At 34.3% G+C, this 21530-nt stretch overlaps 1 protein-coding gene and 1 long non-coding RNA gene across 19 annotated transcripts in view; one reads left to right on the top strand and one right to left on the bottom strand.

Moving 5' to 3' along the window:
* Positions 1-21530, top strand: part of RAPGEF2 (Rap guanine nucleotide exchange factor 2) — a 249448-nt gene that overhangs the window by 203426 nt on the left and 24492 nt on the right. For all 18 annotated transcript variants that reach the window (XM_032248533.1, XM_032248534.1, XM_032248532.1 and 15 more), the window contains 9 exons: positions 2293-2470; positions 9133-9269; positions 10260-10418; positions 16381-16533; positions 16821-16985; positions 17882-17989; positions 18096-18299; positions 18389-18497; positions 18904-19150. In XM_032248533.1, coding sequence (XP_032104424.1) covers positions 2293-2470; positions 9133-9269; positions 10260-10418; positions 16381-16533; positions 16821-16985; positions 17882-17989; positions 18096-18299; positions 18389-18497; positions 18904-19150 — 1460 coding nt within the window. The remainder of the gene's footprint in view (positions 1-2292; positions 2471-9132; positions 9270-10259; positions 10419-16380; positions 16534-16820; positions 16986-17881; positions 17990-18095; positions 18300-18388; positions 18498-18903; positions 19151-21530) is intronic.
* Positions 3035-13488, bottom strand: LOC116530467. Its single transcript, XR_004260015.1, has 3 exons — positions 13476-13488; positions 13392-13394; positions 3035-3125 (listed from the first exon to the last, which is right to left on the bottom strand). It is a non-coding gene; the product is annotated as an uncharacterized LOC116530467 (long non-coding RNA).

Below are 21530 nucleotides of genomic sequence, written 5' to 3'. Positions count from 1 at the left end.
ATAATTTTCAGTGTGAAGATGAAACTGAGGTGAAAATGTGATGATAGCAAACGTTAGCAAATTGTATTTCTATCTTCAGGGTCAGGGACTGATAGCAATATTGACCTATTTTCTCTAACCACAACCTTGGCATACTATATCACAACAAGTTCTACTTTAGTTTCCTTCTTAAATCTAGAAATGATTCGGCGAATTTTGAGTTTAAATTATGAGATGTGTTTCTCAGTGTGTCACAGTTCTGTTGGTATGGGCTGCAGTGGTTTATTGCTCTCCTACCTGTGTGTCTTTGCCTACAATGACCACGGCATTTAACTTTTATAAACATTAGTTTTTCTGTCTTCAATTATTTTCCCCTTAAGTTTTTTTAAAAAAATAATAAATGCATTTTAGTTCAGAAAATTGTACCTAAAGAACAGAAAATATGATTAAAACTCATTGTTAATACATGCTCGTATTATTTCAAAATGTAGGATTAAATCTTATGTTCTGTGATATGAACCAAGACTTTACAAAGGTGAAACTTTTTTGAGAAGAAAATAGCACAGGCTGGGTGTAGTGGCTCACACCTGTAATCCCAGCACTTTGGGAGGTTATAGCGATCAGATCACCTGAGGCCAGGAGTTCAAGACTGGCCTGGCCAACATGATGAAACTCCATCTCTACTAAAAGTACAAAAATTAGCCGGGTATGGTAGTGCACATCTGTAGTTCCAGCTAGGCATGAGAATCGCATGAACCCAGGAGGCAGAGGTTGCAGTGAGCTGCGATCATGCCATTGCACTCCATCCTGGGCAACAGCAAGACTCTGTCTCAAAAAAAAAAAAGGAAACAAAAACACAATTTATTCTGTAAATATTAAATTATAGGAAAAGGATAGATCGTTACATAAACCACATTTACATTCAGTGAATGTTAAAAAGAGACAGTTTAGATTGTGGTTAAGAGTCTGAAGCCAGAATTCCTGGGTTCTAATCTTGATTCCATCCACAATTTGTCAGCAGCATGACCTTGGAAAAATGTTCACCTAAGTGTTCAGAGGATAATAAAAGTTAATAATGGCTCTTACTTTATAGGGTTGTTTTAAGGATTAAATGAGTTAATATAAATACATACTAATTAAAGCAGTACCTGACACATTGTAAGTATTCAGTGTTAGCTTATTATCAGTCAATATATTTTCATCTTTCTTTTTTAGAAAAATTTGTATCTTAAAAATAAGGTATTTATTATCTTTGGGAATCATATTGGCTATGATTTACTTGAAGTTGATGAACTTTGTAATGTACATTTTCTACAAAATTAATAATTGTATAATGTTTTCAAGATTTTGATATTTCATCTGGAAAAACACTTATGATCTTCAAGATTGATATAGTAAATATTTAATTGAGTTCATTTTTACTATGCTTAACTGATAAGTAAAGTCTAGGTAAATAATATCAAATAAGATCTACATGATATATATATACTGAGATGATAGTCACAAAAGGCTACATATTGACCTAAAAAGGATAACTGTTCTAGGATTCAGCTAACCCAACAAAAGATACCATCCTGAAATGTGTGATTCCAGTGACTTAGAAAATTTGTGTATATCTTGATAACTTGAAATTTGGTGATGTGGTGACCTGTGTTGATGAATAGGAGGAAAGACCATGTTACCTTTAAGCATTTGGTCTCCTATAGTGTTTCTTGATTTACAGTTTAACAGTGGTCATTGGGATAATCCAACGAATTGTTAATGTTTTATTTATATATTTATCAAGTTACCTTTGATTTGTGGCTCATTTTCCCATAAGGACTATCTAATAGGAGAGAAATGGTCCAGTCTTCTTGGCATTAATAAATTCACACCTATTCTGCAAAAGGAATTGCTCAGAATTAATTGTCATCCCTAAGCTGTTAGTATAAGCCATTCTCTTTGAAAAAATGGAGTGAAAACAAATATTGTCTTTTTCTTCTGTATTCTGTGTTTCAAATGCCACATGACAACTCAGATAGGAAATCAAAATTACTGAGATAAAGTGATTATTTCTGAACACTTTAATATTAATATATTAAATATATTCATATATTAACTTTTATATTATTTCTGACCAGTTTAATAGGAGGCGAAATCACTCATATTTTGTTAAAGTAATTGTTATATATAGTTTCCGGTGCATAAATGATTGTTGGATAGAAAAATAAATATAACAAAAGCATTATTTTTAATGAGGCTTGCTCTTATTTTTTTGGGCCCCAAAGATTTATTTACTTAAAATAGTTTATTTCTGTGTGTGTGTGTCTTAAGGCCACGGAAAGCGAGGCTGGTGATATGGACCTGAGTGGGTTGCCAGAAACAGCAGTGGATTCCGAGGATGACGATGATGAAGAAGACATTGAGAGAGCATCAGATCCTCTGATGAGTAGGGACATTGTGAGAGACTGCCTAGAGAAGGACCCAATTGACCGGACAGATGATGACATTGGTAAGCTTGACTAAGAAAATGAATCCAAGAGCAATTAAAAATATTTAGTGGTAAAATTGTCCAATGAAATAGAGCCCAAGACTAGTAGGCTTAAAAAGTCATTAATTTATTAATTTCATTTATAAACAGTAGTATTTCTTGAATAAAAATTGGAAAAAACCAGGTTTACTCAGTCTTATCTTCAGGAGTCTACAAATAATAATAGGAATGAAACTTCTTAGTAGATCCTTTCCACATAACTACTTTCTTAAGCTTAGTTTATGATGAGAAAAAAAAAAGTTAAAATTAGCCTTTCAAGCAGTATTACTTCTATTAATTTTTTCTTGAACACTGTTTTTGTTAAGCTCATGTTTTTTGTATGTAAACATAAAAGGCAGTTGATAAAATTGTCATGTAAATGAATTTGCTTCTACTCTGGTTTCGTATGAAGATGCAAGTGGGTAGAAGGAGACAGCAGAATGTTGGATTAGTGGCATATGGGCTGTGTGATGGTTGAGACTTTCTTTTGCTGTTTTTGTTCTTTTTTTAATTTTTATTTTATGTTCAGGAGTACAAGTACAGTTTTGTTACATAGGAAAACCTGTGTCATGGGGGTTTGTTGTACAGATTATTTCATCACCCAAGTGTTAAGCCTAGGACCCATTGGTTGTTTTTCCTGAACTTCTTCCTCCTCTCACCTTCTACCCTCCAAAAGACCCCAGTGTGTGTTCCTCTCTATGTGTTCATGTGTTCTCCTCATTTACTTCCCACTTATAAGTAAGAACACGCAGTATTTGGTTTCTGTTCCTCTGTTAGTTTGCTAAGGATAATGTCCTCCAACTCTATCTGTGTCCCTGCAAAGGATATGATCTTGCTCTTTTTGTTGCTGCATCGTTTTCCACAGTGTTTATGTACCACATTTTCTTTATTCAGTCTATCATTGATGGGAATTTAGGTTGATTCCTTGTCTTTGCTATTGTGAATTTTGCTGCAATGACTTTCTTTAAGTGTACCCAGAGGTTAAAAATTTAAGTAGCTTTATATTAACCTTTTCATCATAGCAAGAGCTGATTGTGTAGTAATGGTTTTGGGTTTGAGTATGCCTCTAAGACTCTGGCTTGTTCCTTAGAACACCAGAAATGAGAGCAGCTTCTGTTGAGAGTCATCTTTCCACGAGAGTTCCAGGGTTCGTAGTCACCCTTACCTTAGCTCCATTTATCTATTCTACCACTCCCCCAATTCTTGGGCCAATACGTATTTGAAGAGCAATTAAGTGAACTAACTCTGTTGGAATTAGATATAGGACGGTATAGAGTGGCTTGTTGCCTGAGTTTGAGTGACACAAACATGTTTGAGGAAAAACTTTCACCATTTCAGCTATTTACATATACTAGGAAATTAAAGCAAAAAGCAAAACCTTAGATTAGACAGTCACAATTTAATTGAAATAATCTATGGGAATTGCTGTTTATAGATGAATATCATATGGTAATTATTACTCATTCATTCAGCTACTGTAGGTGAGCACCCTCTAAACACGGAGCAGTTTTCTAGGTCCTGGCAACTCATTCAGTGCTGAACAAGGGCAAAAGAAATCTTTGCTCTGTTGCAGAGTATTAGGGGAGACGTGTAATCAGCTAGTGAACAAGTAAACCCATTGCAGGCAGTGAGTGCAATGAAGAAGAGTAAAGTGGAGACTGGGTGATGGAAGCAGGGGAGTGGCCTGAGTGGAATGGTTCTGTTTCACCCCCTGAAGACTTAGGTTTGCACTTTTCATGTTTCTGATACTGCATGTTGATCTGATTCACAATTTCTAAAAATGGGTTTTACTCGGCTGGGCGTGGTGGCTCACGCCTGTAATCCAAGCACTTTGAAGGTCAAGGCGGGCGGATCACCTGAGGTTGGGAGTTCAAGACCAGCCTGACCAACATGGTGAAACCCAGTCTTAAAAAAAATAAAAATGGGTTTCACTCTCCCATTCCTTGTTTGCCTTCTTGGGTCCGATACCACATGTTCAGCTGATTTCCAGTGTCCAGAATTGCGTTTCACATTCTCATTCTTTGTCCATGTCAATTTCTTTCTTTTTAATCCCCTGTAGTTTTAAGGAAAAAGTTAAATTGGAGGTGTATTCAGTTTACAATTTCAATTCGGAATCTTTGCTCATAGGTGCTTTTTAAAAAAAAATTAAATGGAACTTACTTATGAATAGATTGATTTGGAATTTATCATTTTGTAAACTAATATATCTTTTTTGAATCTGTTCATTTTAAAATAGTTGTGGAAGAAAATGCTGATTATTAAAATATATGTAGCATGTCTATCATTCCTGGAAATTTAAGACTTTCAGTTGATATCTGAGAAGCCCTCTCTCCCAGAATCTCTAGAAAGCAGCAGCCATGGTGATTCCTATAAATAAATACAAAGCCATCTTTTTTTAAAAAAAGAAAATACTTGTCAATATAATTCCTACAGTGAGTAACATTTATTTGAATACCACTTTACTTGCAAGCAGTGACAATTGTCATGCTTGCATCTATCAAATATACATTTATTTAAAGTAATCACTAACATAACAGAGAAGTCCTAAAGGGTGTTGTTTGTTCCATGTAAGATCTTGAAAGATTTTGTATTCTACTTCCCTGAAAATAAAATGTGTGAGAACTGTTAGCTCTTGTTAAATGTAACTCATCCTCCAGGATTTAATTAGACACCTTTATATAAAATACAAACACCTGTATGGTTGATGTTTTCTTTAGATGTCTCTCTTCCAACCCAACTTCCTCTTCCCTGCAAAAAAAGAGGAGAGATTTTGTGTATGCAAGCACATAAGTGCATGCGTGAGTGTTTAAGGTGAATCAAATGAAATTGCTAATATTTGAACATACTTTTACCAGCTGCAGGAAAAAAAAAATTCCCTTTGGGTTCTGATAGATTCTTGGGTATACTTTTGTTTCAGTACTTTGATGGAAGGGACTTTATCATACTAATTTTTGCCCTGGAATGCATAATTTTGTCAGTATTCCACTATTAAATGGTTGTAAAAATTTTTTTTTTGTTTTGAGGGCTTGACACAAGGACTACTTTAATATCTTTTAGCAAACCTCAGGTTTGTTAAAAAAAATTTAATAAAAACATTTCTTACATAAAATTGTATCAAGCAAAACCAAGATAAGCTAATTTTCTGAATTGGCTTTGTCTTCTGGTATCTATAAGTTAATTATTTGTTTTTTTAAATGGTACATTGTCAATAAAATGTTTTTAAAACATAATATTTTCCCATATACATTAGATAGGTGGCAACAGAGTATCATTCTAATAGGTAAGTGTATAATTCTATAGATTTTGTTCGAAGAAATACAATGGAAAGTAGTCCTGTTTCTGTCATCCATAGCTTCTTTTCATGTGTCCTGGGGACTGTCCTAGTATCTATCCCAGGCTCTGAATTCTTGGCTACCCTAAGCTATTTAAGTCCGTATGATACCTGTGGCATTGTCAGAGTTTTGAGCCCCCTCTAGCAGGAGACTCCACCTCTGAGCCGTAGACTAGTACTAGTGCCTGGCCTGTTAGGAGCTGGGCCGCACAGCAGGAGGTGAGCAGAAGGTGAGGGAGCATTACCACCTGAGCTCCACCTCCCGTCAGATCAGTGGCAGCATTAGTTTCTCGTAGGAGTGCAAACCCTACTGTGAACTACATATGCAAGGGTTCTAGGTTTGTGCACTCCTTATGAGACTCTAATGCCTGATGATCTGAGGTAGAACAGTTTCATCCCAAAATTATCCCACCACACCCACCAGGCTCACACACTGACCATGGAAAAACTGTCTTTCACGAAACCTGTCTCTGGTGCCAAAAAGGTTGGAGACTGCTGCCCTATAGCCACTGCTTTTGTTTCGTGTGTGTGTGTGTGTGTGTGTGTGTGTGTGTGTGTGTGTACACACACCCACAAGATTGGTTATGAAATAGTTCTTTATTTTTTAAAATTGCTCCAATCATCTAGTATAATATAACATGGAAGGTATCACAAAACCAGTGATACCATTATTGAATTCTTAAAATCTTAAAAAGTCTTACATGCCATCTGGTTTAACATTTATGTATTTCTGGTTTTTCAACTGAGCCTGGATAATTTTGTACATTTACTATTAGATCTTTCTGCCTTCTTTATTCTTATAATATGTGATTCACAGTTATTTTCTATCCTGTTCTATTTTTTTAATCCTAGCCACTACACATATATCACAAATTAAATTCATGACCCACTAATAGAGTAAGAGTCTGCCAAAAAGCAAGCAGTATGTCTACACAAAGCGCTTTAAAATTATTGCAACAAATACTTGTGAAGGTACATTGTATTTTTTGCCCTCTTTTTGTTTTCTGATTATATATATGGTAATTATTTGACTTCTGTTATTATCTAATCAGATACTAAATTCAAAACATTTCTGACAATTTCTGGCCCAGATTTTTCTTAAAACATTTCTTAAAATGTTTGCTTATCCAACGAAATTTAGCAACTACTAGAGGTGGAAAAAGTAAAATGCATGGTCTGTAGGTAATAGTGTCATACTTTATGGTGAGGGGTGAGGGATGATGGCTAAAGAAAACAGAGGCTGGAAACAGCAGAACTAACTGGGATGTGCTTCAGAGGACCATGACTTGTTCATTTGCCTTTATGACTCAAATCAAAAGGTCAATGCATTGGTAAAACAGTGATTCCCTGCCTCCCATATGTGATAGATATGGGTCATCTCTTGCAGTGGTATTCAGAATTGCTTTACTGCTTCTCCAGGAATAAATATATTTTATGGTACAGCACAGACACTCCTACTCATTCTAGAAATAAAAGTTTCACGAAACAGAATGTATTCTTCCTTTATATGATGTGCTTTGATAGTTTAACTTCTTTTTTAAAAAATACTGGCAGCAAAAGTAAAGTGATTTCCTGACACATAAATTTGAGTCAGGTTGCAGAACACTGTCGGACAGAATCTTTGGGTACACCTGTCATTATCATTTTCCTTATTGCCAGAGCCCCCCTGTGTAATGAAAAATCTTATGTAGGAGGGATGACATAGATTCCAATCAGAACATGCCATTGCCCAACTGGGCCAGAGAAAACCATTCAGTCTGTCCTTCCAGAAATGTTGCATCCGGGAAAATATATACACAGCATATATCTTTCTGTTGTACTTTGTTTTAGCAGTTAACAAACTATATCCAAGAACATAAAATTTGTCACTAAATCTTAACAGATAGTAGGACTATACATAGGGAATGTTTGGTATGTACAAGAAACATCTAGTATAATTTTTATTTAGCTGAAAGTTTGAATGATATCGATTATTATAATAATGACAATAATAGCAGTTCTCATTTATTATTTACTCTGTACCATGGACTTTTATCACCTTTATTGCATTTTATTCTCATAGCCATCCAGTAAAGTAGATATTGTATTTTTCTTTTAAGTGAGAAAGCTATAACTTAGGTAAATTAATCAACTTGCCCAAAGTAATAATGTCCAGTATATACCTTGTGCTCTTTACCACTACCTTTAAAGTCCAGCATGACCTTTGGAAGCAGATGGTCCTGAATCATGTCACTGCCACCTTTTTTTTTTCTTTTTTAAAAAGAGTCAGAGTCTCACTCTTTCACCCAGGATGGAGTGGATTGTCACAATCACTGTTCACTATAACCTCAAACTCTTGGGCACAAGTAATCCTCCCACCTTGGCCTCCTCAGTAGCTGGGAGTATAGGCACATACCAGCACATGTAGCTGATTTTTAAAATATTTTATAGAGATAGGGTCTTGCTATGTTGCCCAAGCTGGTCTTAAACTCCTGGGCTCAAGCATGTCTCCTGCTTTAGTCTTTCAAAACGTTGGGTGTTATAGGCATGAGCCACCGCGCCTGGTCTTGCCATCTCTTAATTATATGATGCTGAGCTTTGGTTTCCTCCCTACAAAATTAAAAGGAAAATACACTTCACAGAGCCATGGTGAGGAGTAAGGAAAGAACTTGGTACATAGTTAGTAAAGCTATTGAATGATAGGGAAACAAAGAACTTTTAAAAATAGAAAACCCAGGACTTGAAGAGACTGTGACATCAACAGCTAGCATCATACCAAGGTAGAAGCTCTTTCTCCACAGCATCCCAATAAGAAGGGAGAGTGAGTAAACTTCCTTTTTTGCCTATAATTTTTTAATAGATCGGTTTTTATGGATTTGGTCCATGGAAAATATTCCTTAGAATGTTTTTGAATTAAATAGTTATTTCTGCTGACTATTTTAGGCATCCACCTGCCCAAAAGGTGCAGGAATGGACTGACTTGTTGGAGAATTCTGAGCTGCCTTTCATTTTCACTCTTAATAATAAGCCTTATATTTCATTTACAATTGAAATTTCCCATTTGAAGTTTAGTAACATCTTTAGTGGCATTTGAACTGGAGTTACAATGTAAACTGTTGCCTCTAATTCAACAAGTAAGAGGCATGATTTCCACAGCGACAGAATTCTTTGTGTACCTGCAAGAAGTTCAACTGGTGCTAAAGATCTTGAGATGTATTTTTCAATAAGCAAAATTGTAGGGCATTTAAAAAGAAAGGACCCTAAATCATGCTTTTTGAATACTTAGTTTTAATAAAAGTTGTAGTTTTGACAAAAGATGTCTTTTGCTTTTCAGAACAACTCTTGGAATTTATGCACCAGTTGCCTGCTTTTGCCAATATGACAATGTCGGTGAGGCGAGAACTCTGTGCCGTGATGGTGTTCGCAGTGGTGGAAAGAGCAGGGACCATAGTGTTAAATGATGGTGAAGAGGTGAATAAATATTCCTACCACTTAAAAAGTTTCTTCTTAAAGATATCTCAATATAGCAATTGAACAAAACCCAAATTCTTGCTTTTTCTTTTTTAATACCCAACAATAGTAAGTTTGAATAAATCAAGAATTATGATACACCTGTTATGTTACTGTATTAGTCCGTTTTCATGCTGCAGATGAAGACATACCCAAGACTGGGAAGAAAAAGAGGTTTAATTGGACTTACAGTTCCACATGGCTGATGAGGCCTCAGAATCATGGCGGGGAGGCAAAAGGCACTTCTTACATGGCTGCAGTAAGAGAGAAAATGAGGAAGATGCAAAAGTAGAAACTCCTGATAAAACCATCAGATCTTGTGAGACCTATCCACTACCACCGGAACAGGATGGGGGAGACCACCCATATGATTCAAATTATCTCCCACCAGGTCCCTCCCACAAGACATGGGAATTATGGGAGTATAACTCAACATGAGATCTGATTGGGGACACAGAGCCAAACCATATGAGTCACTGTATTCCAAATCCATCATATTTCCCATCATTTGCAGAATTTTTATGCAAATAGAAATTTTTTGATATATTAACTTTTCAGTTTTTGCAACTTAAATGTTCATAACTATAATAATGCCTTTTGTCAGACCAAATGATATTCTTACTGAGGCAATGATCATTTTATCTTGTCTACATGAGCTTTGGGGGGACAGAGTAATTTTTTTTCCTTTTGTCATTTTAGAGGAGAATATGCAAAGTCAAATTCAAAGGACATTATGATATGCATTCTGTGCTAGGCATATGGAAGTAGGTAGATATGTAGCTGTGTTTTATTCCTTATTCTGTGAACTTGTTAAACGGTGACCTTCACTTGAGTTACTTGTTTTATCTCTAAACTTGGAAGATCTGCTAATTCATATTTAGGGACCATACTGATAAACATCTGTATAATTATGATGTTACTTTCTGCTTTGTCTTTATTTTTTTGGATTAGCTGGACTCCTGGTCAGTGATTCTCAATGGATCTGTGGAAGTGACTTATCCAGATGGAAAAGCAGAAATACTGTGTATGGGAAATAGTTTTGGTGTCTCTCCTACCATGGACAAAGAATACATGAAAGGAGTGATGAGAACAAAGGTGGATGACTGCCAGGTATAAATATCATAAAAATATATATTTCATTCTTAATAAAGAATACTTACATGCCATTTTGATGAGATTTTACTTCCTATATAAATATGTTACAAATAATTTTGTTTTTTTGACATGGAGTATTGCTCTGTCACCCAGGCTGGAGTGCAGTGGCATGATCTCAGCTCACTGTAACCTCCGCCTCCTGGGTTTGGGTGATTCTCCTGCCTCAGCTCCTGAGCAACTGGGATTACAGGCACTCACCACCACACCTTGGCTAATTTTTGTATTTTTAGTAGAGACGGGTTTCACCATATTGGCCCAGGGCTGTTTTCAAACTTCTGACCTCAAGCGATCCATCCTCCTCAGCCTCCCAAAGTGCTGGGAATACAGGCATAAGCCACCATGCCCAGCACCAATAAAATGTTAATGTGAAACTATTACTTTTAGTGTTGTAACAACCCAGAAAAAATTAAAATTAATCTTCATTACAGTTACTTGAACTACAGAGAACTATGTGTTTGATTTTAAAAAAATGTGAGTATGGTATTTTTAAATTGCCATCACTGATAATAATCTATTATCAAAATATGGAAGTAAAATGCACATTATGAAGGTAAATTATTAATAAAGGTGATATGAATAGTTATGCAGTGTTTTTATTTAAATATATATAAGAAATTGATTTTAGAAGAGTCATGGAAATTAATCATAGTATGAATCTGTAGAGTGACTTGCTAGTTAAATAATAGCTAATAAAAAGAAAATACTTGATAGCAAAAGAGAAATAGTATCAGTATTGATGTTGTATTAATAGTCATTATTTAAAAGCATTTAATAATAGAGTAGAGAAAATACTAAACGCCAAATGTGAAACTAGATTGATTTAAGTGGCAACCACTGTATTACAAAGAAATACATTTAAGATGCTTTTGTTATTATTAGGTGTTTATAATTTATGACTTATCTTCTAAAAGAATTTGTCTGTGAAAGAAAATTAAGTGTAAATAGCCAAATGATGTGGCTTAGACTAATTGTCACTGTATTTATTAGTCTGTAATTTGGAAAACATCTGAAAGTAGTTTATTCTAAAATAACACAATTGAATATGGTATATGATCAATGTAAAATGGTATCACTCATTGAAATACTCATTTTTAAGCATTTTACTTACTAAAAAGAAAAATGATCATGGCTATACATAAAATTACTTACCTTAGAAGATAAGTCATAAATTATAAGCATCTAATAATAACAAAAGCGTCTTAAATGTATTTCTTTGTAATATAGTGGTTGCCAGTTAAATAAATCTAGTTTCACATTTGGCCTTTTTCTCTAGTCTGTTTTTAAATGCTTCTAAATAATTCCACCAGCTAATTCCTTCCATGAGCACCAGAGAGCAAAAAAAAATAATAAGGCTATGAATTCAGTATTTTAAATATGTAATGCCAGAAAAGCATTCTCAATATACTTACTTCTCAATTATTTTGTGTAATAGAGGAAAACAAAATGGTATATTCTCAGTTCTGTTGTATAATAGAGGAAAACAGATGATGAATATTGAAGTCTTTATTTAGCAGTAATGTGCATTTAAAGGAAATTATATATGCTATTTCAGCTCTGGAATTGTACTTTAAAAAAAAAAATGAAAAAAACTAAACTGAGTCAAAACAAGCTAGCAAGTTAGTAAAGGTTTTTCCTGTCTCCTGTTATCTCAGTTCTTCCCTGAACCCTTCTACAAAGTGGAATTACAATAGTGTTTGAGTTAGAGTGTGTGTCCTTAAAGGGCAAGTAAAAGTTACTTCTTTTTGAGAGTTGAGCCATTACATTAACACCTCTTAGTTATTCAAGTCCTTTGTTAGAAATTTTATGAGACTGAAATGATAGGCAGCATAGAAATGTTTCAGGATAATTGATTGAAATGTTATATGAGTGAATATTACAGAGTGGTTAAGTCATGTCAAATGTACCAGGTAACATTTAACTATTTATCTGGGAGTTCTGGAAAAGGAAGAGGAGGTAGGGATTATATTAGGGAAGAGAGTCTAATTTACTTACAAAGTAAGGGATTAGTGGGAAACCCGGATAGTCAGTAAGGTAGAGTCCAATTCAAAAGGAAACTCTAATTAAGATATGTAGACTCTATAGCTCCTAGTGTGAAGTTAATTATGAAGAGCATCAAGGGTGAGGTGCCTGCTACAAGAAGTCCGTGTCTTCCTCTCTACTACACTCTACACCACTGTAAAAGGAATATGTTAATCAGGGATTTCCTTCCTATACTTCTACCCACCTGTCTGCTCAAGCCTGGCATTTTAACCCTAAAGAATTTCTTAAACAGGGATGGAGAACTAATTTTGACATTTTAATGTAAGTGCTTGCCTGGGACAGCATTTTAAGGTATTTCTGTTAAAATGTCATATATCTGTCAGAAAATACAAATGTTAGATCATCTCCTTATTAGGAGAAGTAAAGGAAACAGAACCATGTTTTTATTTGTGCATAAAATAGCTTCCGTGTGTTTCTTTCATTTTACTGACCATATTGTAGGGAAGCAAGTTATTGAGTGAATTGAGCAAAAATGATGCTGTCTTTACCAAGAAAAAAGCAACTTCACCTAGGCTTTGTCCTCATTATCTTATATTTCAGGGAGTTCCAAAATAAATATTGTTTACTGTCATAAGATGGTTGAGCTCATGTTACGCCTAAGAATACAATGATGGATGAATTAAATTTAAGATATATTTGTTTGGATCCCATGACATGGACAAGCTCATGTTTTGTTCTGGGTCCCTTCTTTGTGTTCTCTTCCAGTTCTCCCTCTTCAGTGTGTTCTTATTCCCTGTCTGGTGTGAAACGACAAAGTTCAGAGCTTGATAAACACATCCTGTGGTACTAGGCAATTTGTAATGGTTTTCCATTACCCACATATACCTCTTTCTTTTCTTTTTCCCTTCTCCTGTTTCCATTTCTTCATTTCCTCTTTTGCCCTCTTACTCCCTTTATTCTTCTCCCTTTTTTCCTTCTCCACTGCCTGTGTTTGAGGCCTGCCAGTGACACCCAGGCATTGCTTAGCCCTACCCTCCACCCTTCAAGTGGGGAATGAACACTTGGATACCTATGTGAACAATTAGGTAGGAATTTTCCCTCACAGACTGGAAAGTGCCAGTTTAAATAGATCCAACCTCTTAAAGCAAATCTGTGTTAGACTCACCTCTTCCTGGAATCATAGGAGCTAATTGTACTTAGAATGTGAGAAGCAGTTTTAGATGAGAAAACAGTTTGCTGTGGATAAATTGAAAATTGATTATACTATATGTGGATTGAAGTTTAATTTTACTTCATTTATCATCTGTAATGTTTCTCCTTAAATACAAATTATAATGTCATGCCCAAAGGAAAATAATCCTATGATATAAACTGCCATTGACTTTATTTCATATCAGGGTACTGAGATCATACAGTACTTTCATGGGTTTACAGCAATCTGAAACGCATGAGATTTACAGAAATCTAAAACCTCAGTAAAACAATTCAAAGATTCTCAGGCCAGGCGCAGTGGCTCACGCCTGTAATCCCAACACTTGGGGAGGCCAAGGCAGGCAGATTACAAGGTCAGGAGTTTGAAACCAGCCTGGCCAGCATGATGAAACCCCGTCTCTACAAAAATACAAAGAAAATTAGCCAGATGTGGTGGCAGGCGCCTGTGATCCCAGCTACTCGGGAGGCTGAAACAGAATCACTTGAACCTAGGAGGCAAAGGTTGCAGTGAGCTGAGATCGTACCACTGCACTCCAGCCTGGGCAGTAGAACAAGGCTCTATCTCAAAAAATAAAAAACAAAGATTTTTTCAACTGACTTCATCATACCAGTTAAAATTAAATGTTACCTGTGAATTTCATGTTAGATCTATAAATTTGTTGTAGCAAAAATAAGTTGCTTATTTTAAAAAGATAAATATTTTCATCTAAAATGTATTTCTCTTTAGGTACCAGTTCTGTATGACCATATTAGAAATTCAGTTTTTGTGTTTTTTTTTTTTGGATGGTATTTCAGCTTGCTGCAGAAGAAATGCCAAAATGTCTGTCTAGACGCTAAGAATTTCAAATCAAATGTATTCTAATTTAAAAAAATCTTTAGTCAAGAAGATTAATTTTAGTACATTTCTCTTCAAAAAACATTTTCCCCTTGTATCTACTTATTCAGTTGAATTCAGGGATATATTTCTTTTTTAGAAGATAAATGAGAAAATGAGTATTTAATTATGTTCTCTAAAACTGAGCATAAGAAAGAACACCTAAAATTATCTGGAAATAAAACTTTTCTAAATCTCTTACATGTATTTGGGAATAATTTTGTTGATGTGTACAAAGAAATAAAATATTTTTTAGATAAGAAACTAAGGATCATATATTTCGAAACGTTACACATCTATGGTCAGTATTAAGGAAATTACTCAGAAATAATGTTAACAGTTTATAAAATTAGCATAATACTATAAGCAATATTTTAAAAATGTAATATCAGAGCTCTAAAGGTATTTTTAAAGTAATTAAAGTATGCATAATTACTAGTACAAAAAAAACTTCATCTTTTAATTTTTAACTTTTTCTTCAAAATGCTTAATAGAAAAATTGGTGAGATTAGCCAACTCTGGGAGAAACGTGATCCTGCAATATGGTGTTCCTCTTATGAACTGCTGCTTCTACTTAAAAAACAAACCTATTGATCATGCAGAAAGCATGAAAAATATAGAAAGACATTAAATAAAATGAAAGTCACTCACAATTTGCATTGCTCAGAAATACTATTAATAGTTTATTTCCCTCCAAGATTTTGATGTGCATGTATAATTTATTTTAAAATAGCCAACATGTAGTTAAGAGACATCGGGCTGTTTACTCCTCTGTCTAATGGTGATAATAGCACCTTCCTCATGGTTTGATTAGAAGGATGAATTGAAAAAGTTCCATAAGGCTGCCACAGTATGATGGTGTTGGTGGTGATGATGCAGATGTTGTCATTATGATTATTAAAATATTTAGTATTGTATCTTTTTAAAAATTAATGTAACATGAGCAACATAAAAAGAATAATGTATTATCAGAGCTGTAAGTACCCTATGAAATCATGATTTCAGGTGGTTGCATCATGTTTTATCTTATTTACAATGTAATTTAATCATCGCCTTTTCCATCTTCTTCACACTAAAGGAGAAAAAGAAATACCATGCCGCTTTCCATTTCCAGATGATCTCTTGTCTCCTCACTGACCTCTAGTTAATTTGTATAATAAGTGATTTCTATCATTCATTCATTAACTTTCTTTAAATCTACTAAGAAATGTAATTTCTTAAGTGGTTTGCCCTAAGCCCTGAAATTTTTTATATTTGGGGTCAGGGAAAGTAATGACTTGATATGCATTATTGTTAACTTTTTCTTTAAGAACAAGGATTACCCTTAATACCAGTTATAAGGAAAATTATTTGAGCTATAACACATACGTGGTTTGTGTTTTGACCTTCTTTTAACAAGCTTTCTAAAATGATGTTTCATCAGTATAATTAGCAAATTAATATATCTACTCCATAGGTATCTTTGAATGTCTGTATCTTAATTCACTAAATGATAATTAAATTTTTACATCTATTCTCCTACAATTCCACTCCCCCCACTGCAATGTTTTTTTAATTGTGAAAGGAGCATGAAAAAGCACTGTTCTAAATTTTTTCTTTTGATTTTTAAAATTGTTAGGATTTTGGATATAAAATACATATAAATATTCTAAAATTGAAACTTTCCTTGACCAAGGGAGAAATACATTAAAAGTAGAGATGTCTGATTAAGGTTCATTACAGCATTAATTTAGAAAGTATGGGAAAGACAGGGAAAAATGTCAGTTTTAAATAATTAAAACTGAATTATTAGTACTGCTAGGTCTTTTGCAAGCACTTTATCATTAACATGTGACTTATGTTTTATTCCAGTTTGTCTGCATAGCCCAGCAAGATTACTGCCGTATTCTCAACCAAGTAGAAAAGAACATGCAAAAAGTTGAAGAGGAAGGAGAGATTGTTATGGTGAAAGAACACCGAGAACTTGATCGAACTGGAACAAGAAAGGGACACATTGTCATCAAGGTAGGACACAGGACCACTCCCCCTTCCCAAGGAAAGGAATGTTTTTGGTAGTATCGGTTGTGGCAGTTTCAGATGTTTTCATTTTTAAGCATATCTCTTAAAGGTTATCAGTTGTGAAAAGTCTTTATGTATGATCTCCTGATGAATAGCAACTTCATTAATTGTTGACTATATTACTACCCAGTTCATTTTATGTTGAATGTTTGAAATCCCGGTCCCATATAAATGTTTTATATATATATATATATATATATATGTATATTAATTAAACCTTTTCTTTGTTACAGGGCACCTCAGAAAGGTTAACAATGCATTTGGTGGAAGAGCATTCAGTAGTAGATCCAACATTCATAGAAGACTTTCTGTTGACCTATAGAACTTTTCTTTCTAGCCCAATGGAAGTGGGCAAAAAGTTATTGGAGTGGTTTAATGACCCGAGCCTCAGGGATAAGGTTGGAAATATATTCTGTTTTGGCTGTTAAATATGGAATGTTAAAATGTAAACCTAAAGATACTTTAATGTTTAAATTTGTCACAGCAGTTATGTCCAGATTAATGTAATGAAATACAAGAATGTACTTAAGCAAAAAAAAAAAAAAAAAAAGATACTGAATATTAGTTCAGGCTCAGAAATGTCTTTTTTCTTTAAATGCAAAGGCCAGTAAATTGGCCACCAAATGTTTAAACATTTTTAAAGTTCTGTTGGGAGTATGTTAAAACATAAACATCTAGATTCCATAGGAATCTGCATTTCCTAGTTTGGTATTAAAGTGTACACCAGATAAAAGTCACAATTTTTAAATTGGCACCAGAGCAGCATTTCATGACAGTCATCACTCTCTGTAGGCCCTAGGATTGTAATTCTAAGGGGACCACCTAGAGCTCTAAGGACAGATTGGATGATAAACTACATTGTCTTATCTCCTTCCTTTTCTATTCTGTACCCTTACAGAGCTTTCTAGGCTTAAAAGTGTTCATTCTCTTTGTCTAGTCAGTTTTTCTACCTTTAGTTTCTAGTTTCTGTCTTTTGTATTAGCTGATTTTGGTTTTATTATACCTTTCTTTTATTCTGATCTGTTTCAAATGCATTTTGAAAGTTAGACAAATTTTATGTTAAATACCCTCAGACTCAGAACCATTCCTGGCAAGGCAACATGAAGTCTATATTCAGAGTAAAAAAATATATTTTCAGAAGGTCATCCTCATGGAAGATTTTATTATTGTTCATTTATTTTCCTATTTATTATTATTAGGTAAATGTTTGAAAGTTGGATATCTTTTCTGGAATGACTTTAATCACATTTTTGGCACTAAAAAGGAAATTTATTTAAAATAATTGGTTTTTCAGGTTACACGGGTAGTATTATTGTGGGTAAATAATCACTTCAATGACTTTGAAGGAGACCCTGCAATGACTCGATTTTTAGAAGAATTTGAAAATAATCTGGAAAGAGAGGTAATATTTGTTTTTTGTTTTTTTGTTTTTTGTTTTAAGATCAGCTTCAAGTTCATTTTATTCAGCCTGTTTTTGAGTTGACACGACTGTTTCTGAACTCTTATAGAAAATGGGTGGACACCTAAGGCTGTTAAATATTGCATGTGCTGCTAAAGCAAAAAGAAGATTGATGACGTTAACAAAACCATCCCGAGAAGCTCCATTGCCTTTTATCTTACTTGGAGGCTCTGAGAAGGGATTTGGAATCTTTGTTGACAGTGTAGATTCAGGTAGCAAAGCAACCGAAGCAGGCTTGAAACGGGGGGATCAGGTATGCTATTTCTAATCTCAGATTTAATTTTGGTGTCTGTTTTTTTTTTGTTTTTTTTTGATACATTAATTTTATAATTTCATTTTTAGATATTAGAAGTAAATGGCCAAAACTTTGAAAATATTCAGCTGTCAAAAGCCATGGAAATTCTTAGAAATAACACACATTTATCTATCACTGTGAAAACCAATTTATTTGGTAAGTATTTTGCATACTTTCATTTTTCTCCTTTTGGTCTTTTTTTCAGTATTTCAAACATCATAAGAAAGCATATGTGGTAAAAGCATAGATTAGATCTAAATAAAAATCTGACTTGACCATAAAAAGTATTTTTAATTTATGCCTTTATTGATAACTGAAATCTTTTATTGATAAATACTAAAATACTTAACAGATTAAAGACTCTTTTAAAACTTACTTTGATAGAGCAACATACCAAGCAGATTTGGTGTGATTCATTTACTGTGATACTGTTTTTCTACAGGTTTGCAGTTTTGATAACTGAAGTCTGTACTTCTCATATATTTCCAACTTCCGCAATTGCTTTAGAATTGTTCTGATAACTTATAATTGCCATTATATGGTGTTTCTGTTGTTATTTTAGTATTTAAAGAACTACTAACAAGGTTGTCAGAAGAGAAAAGAAATGGTGCCCCCCACCTTCCTAAAATTGGTGACATCAAAAAGGCCAGTCGCTACTCCATTCCAGATCTTGCTGTAGATGTAGAACAGGTGATAGGACTTGAAAAAGTGAACAAAAAAAGTAAAGCCAACACTGTTGGAGGAAGGAACAAGCTGAAAAAGATACTCGACAAGACTCGGATCAGCATCTTGCCACAGAAACCATACAAGTAAGCATCTGTATCTATATATATGTTTTCTATGCAGTATTTTATTTTGTTAAAATGATATGCAAAGGTAGTGATGTAATTAATACATCTACATGAGTCTAAAAAATGTTGTAGGTTTTTATGAGTGAACTATTTTGGAAGCAGTGTTAAGCAGTCAGATTTGTTTTAATAATCATTTTGCCACTTATTTGCCCACTCCCAATCTTCTTTAAAGATATTTTAGCACTTCCTCATTTGCACTACTGTTTTTGGGATTTGGACTTTTTTAAAGTAAGTGTATATTTGCCTCCTGTCTCCCCCATGATGCTTTCAAGTTGCTTTTCCTGCTGTATTTTGTTTCTGGGTATCTTCTTTACCATCAGCATCTGCTCTTTACCAGTCAAATCATTGCTTTATCTAGTTGCCACTATTCATCCCTACCATCTCCATTTTCCCCCTCTCTTCTATTTTCAATTATTTAATTACTGTCAAGGCATCAACAACCAAGCATAGAACTACTTTAATTCTTCCTAGTCAACTTTGTAGTCAGAATGTCAGGTGTATTCTTGAATTTCTTCTTGGTTATCTATTTAAGCCAGGAACTCAGCCATGCTAGAAAAAATTGCAGGTTTTTCTGACACTTTTTAACCTTTGCCTGTTTGCTTGCTTATTTCTTCATTTTAGTTCCTTCTTGAGTCTAGGGATGTTTTATAAAACTCAATTGCTGTCAGCCATTTCTCACTGTGCCACATTTAGTTATATAGCCCCCAAACTACGTTGTTATAAGAGATAATAACTTTAAAACATATAATTTCTTTCTTTGATAATGAGTCTAAAGACCTGCAGTAGATATGTAGGACTATATCAAGCATTTCTTTTAAAAAAAGAAAAAAATTCCATTTCTGATCTTTTTTTTTTTTTTTTTTGAGACGGAGTTTCACGCATGTTACCCAGGCTGGAGTGCAATGGCGCGATCTCGGCTCTCCGCAACCTCCGCCTCCTGGGTTCAGTCAATTCTCCTGCCTCAGCCTCCTGAGTAGCTGGGATTACAGGCACGCACCACCATGCCCAGCTAATTTTTTGTATTTTTAGTAGAGACGGGGTTTCACCATGTTGACCAGGATGGTCTCGATCTCTTGACCTCGTGATCCACCCGCCTCGGCCTCCCAAAGTGCTGGGATTACAGGCTTGAGCCACCGCGCCCGGCTCTGATCTTTTTTTTTTTAAATTCCATTTCAGATAAAATTTTCATCCACAGATTAGAGAAATATGATTTAAAATATACTATTGATTGGTTGAGTTGTCCCAAACTATACAGTAATGATTGGTGGTTTTGTATCAGCTGAAGTTTCTATAGCAGGGTCCCAAGGATAAGTAGTGAGTAATACTTATAGACTCAAGAAGATATTTATATTGTTTCTAAGAGACAGTAGATTAGGGCACCTGGCATTTACAGAAAATAAGAGTCAATTTTTAAAATGACCCTCCTGGATGAAAGCTGATTTTCAAATGGGTGAAAAAATGAATTACCTAAATGCAGATTTTTTTAATTGAAAAAAAGTTTTTTTTTTTTTTTTTAAGACAGTCTCGCTCTGTCACCCAAGCTGGAGTGCAATGACATGATCTGCTCACTGCAACCTCCACCTCCTGAGCTCAAGCTATTCTTGTTCCTCAGCCTCCTGAGTAGCTGGGATTACAGGTGTGCACCACCATGCCTGGCTAATTTTTTGTATTTTTAGTAGAGACAGGGTTTCACTGTTTGGCCAGGCTGGTCTCGAGCTCCTGTCCTCAAGTGATCTACTCACCTGGGCTTTTTAAGAGTGCTAGGATTACAGGCATGAGCCAGCACACCCAGCCCTAAAAGCAGAATTATTAACAGCACAACAACAACAAAAAAAGATCTTAGAGTCATATTTGACCACAAGTTAAATAAGAACTCTTAAAAAAAAGTCAGTATGACCCTGCCAAGTATAAATAGAAATGTGACATGTAAGAACTGTGATATAATCCATCAACAATACTGGGTGTTGGAAAGGAACACAATATGAGAATACTCAGTATAAATTTGTTCTGTGTTTATTTAGAAATACTCAAAAGCTAGACAAGGGAAAAGAAAAAGAATAATTAGATGTGTTGATTTTAAAACACTGAGGAAACATCTTTAACAATTTGTATTTAGGAAAATATATGGCTCATTTAAATATTTTATCATGAAAATTATTTGAAATCATGTGTAATGCAATTGAAAAGAAAATTAAAGGAAGTTTCACTAAACTGTAGGATCTATTATATTGGTTATAGACTTGATTTAGTACTATAATAGCTATTACTTAAACTTTTCTAGAAATTCTCATTTGTTTATGAAGTTTTTTTTTTTTTTTTTTTTTTTTTTTTTTTTTTT

The sequence above is a fragment of the Sapajus apella genome, unplaced genomic scaffold, assembly GCF_009761245.1.
Source record: "Sapajus apella isolate SASKATOON/1434 unplaced genomic scaffold, GSC_monkey_1.0 scaffold67, whole genome shotgun sequence".
Classification (NCBI taxonomy): domain Eukaryota; kingdom Metazoa; phylum Chordata; class Mammalia; order Primates; family Cebidae; genus Sapajus; species Sapajus apella.
The sequence above is the reverse complement of the archived record's forward strand: the minus strand, read 5'-3'. Positions and strand labels throughout refer to the sequence as shown.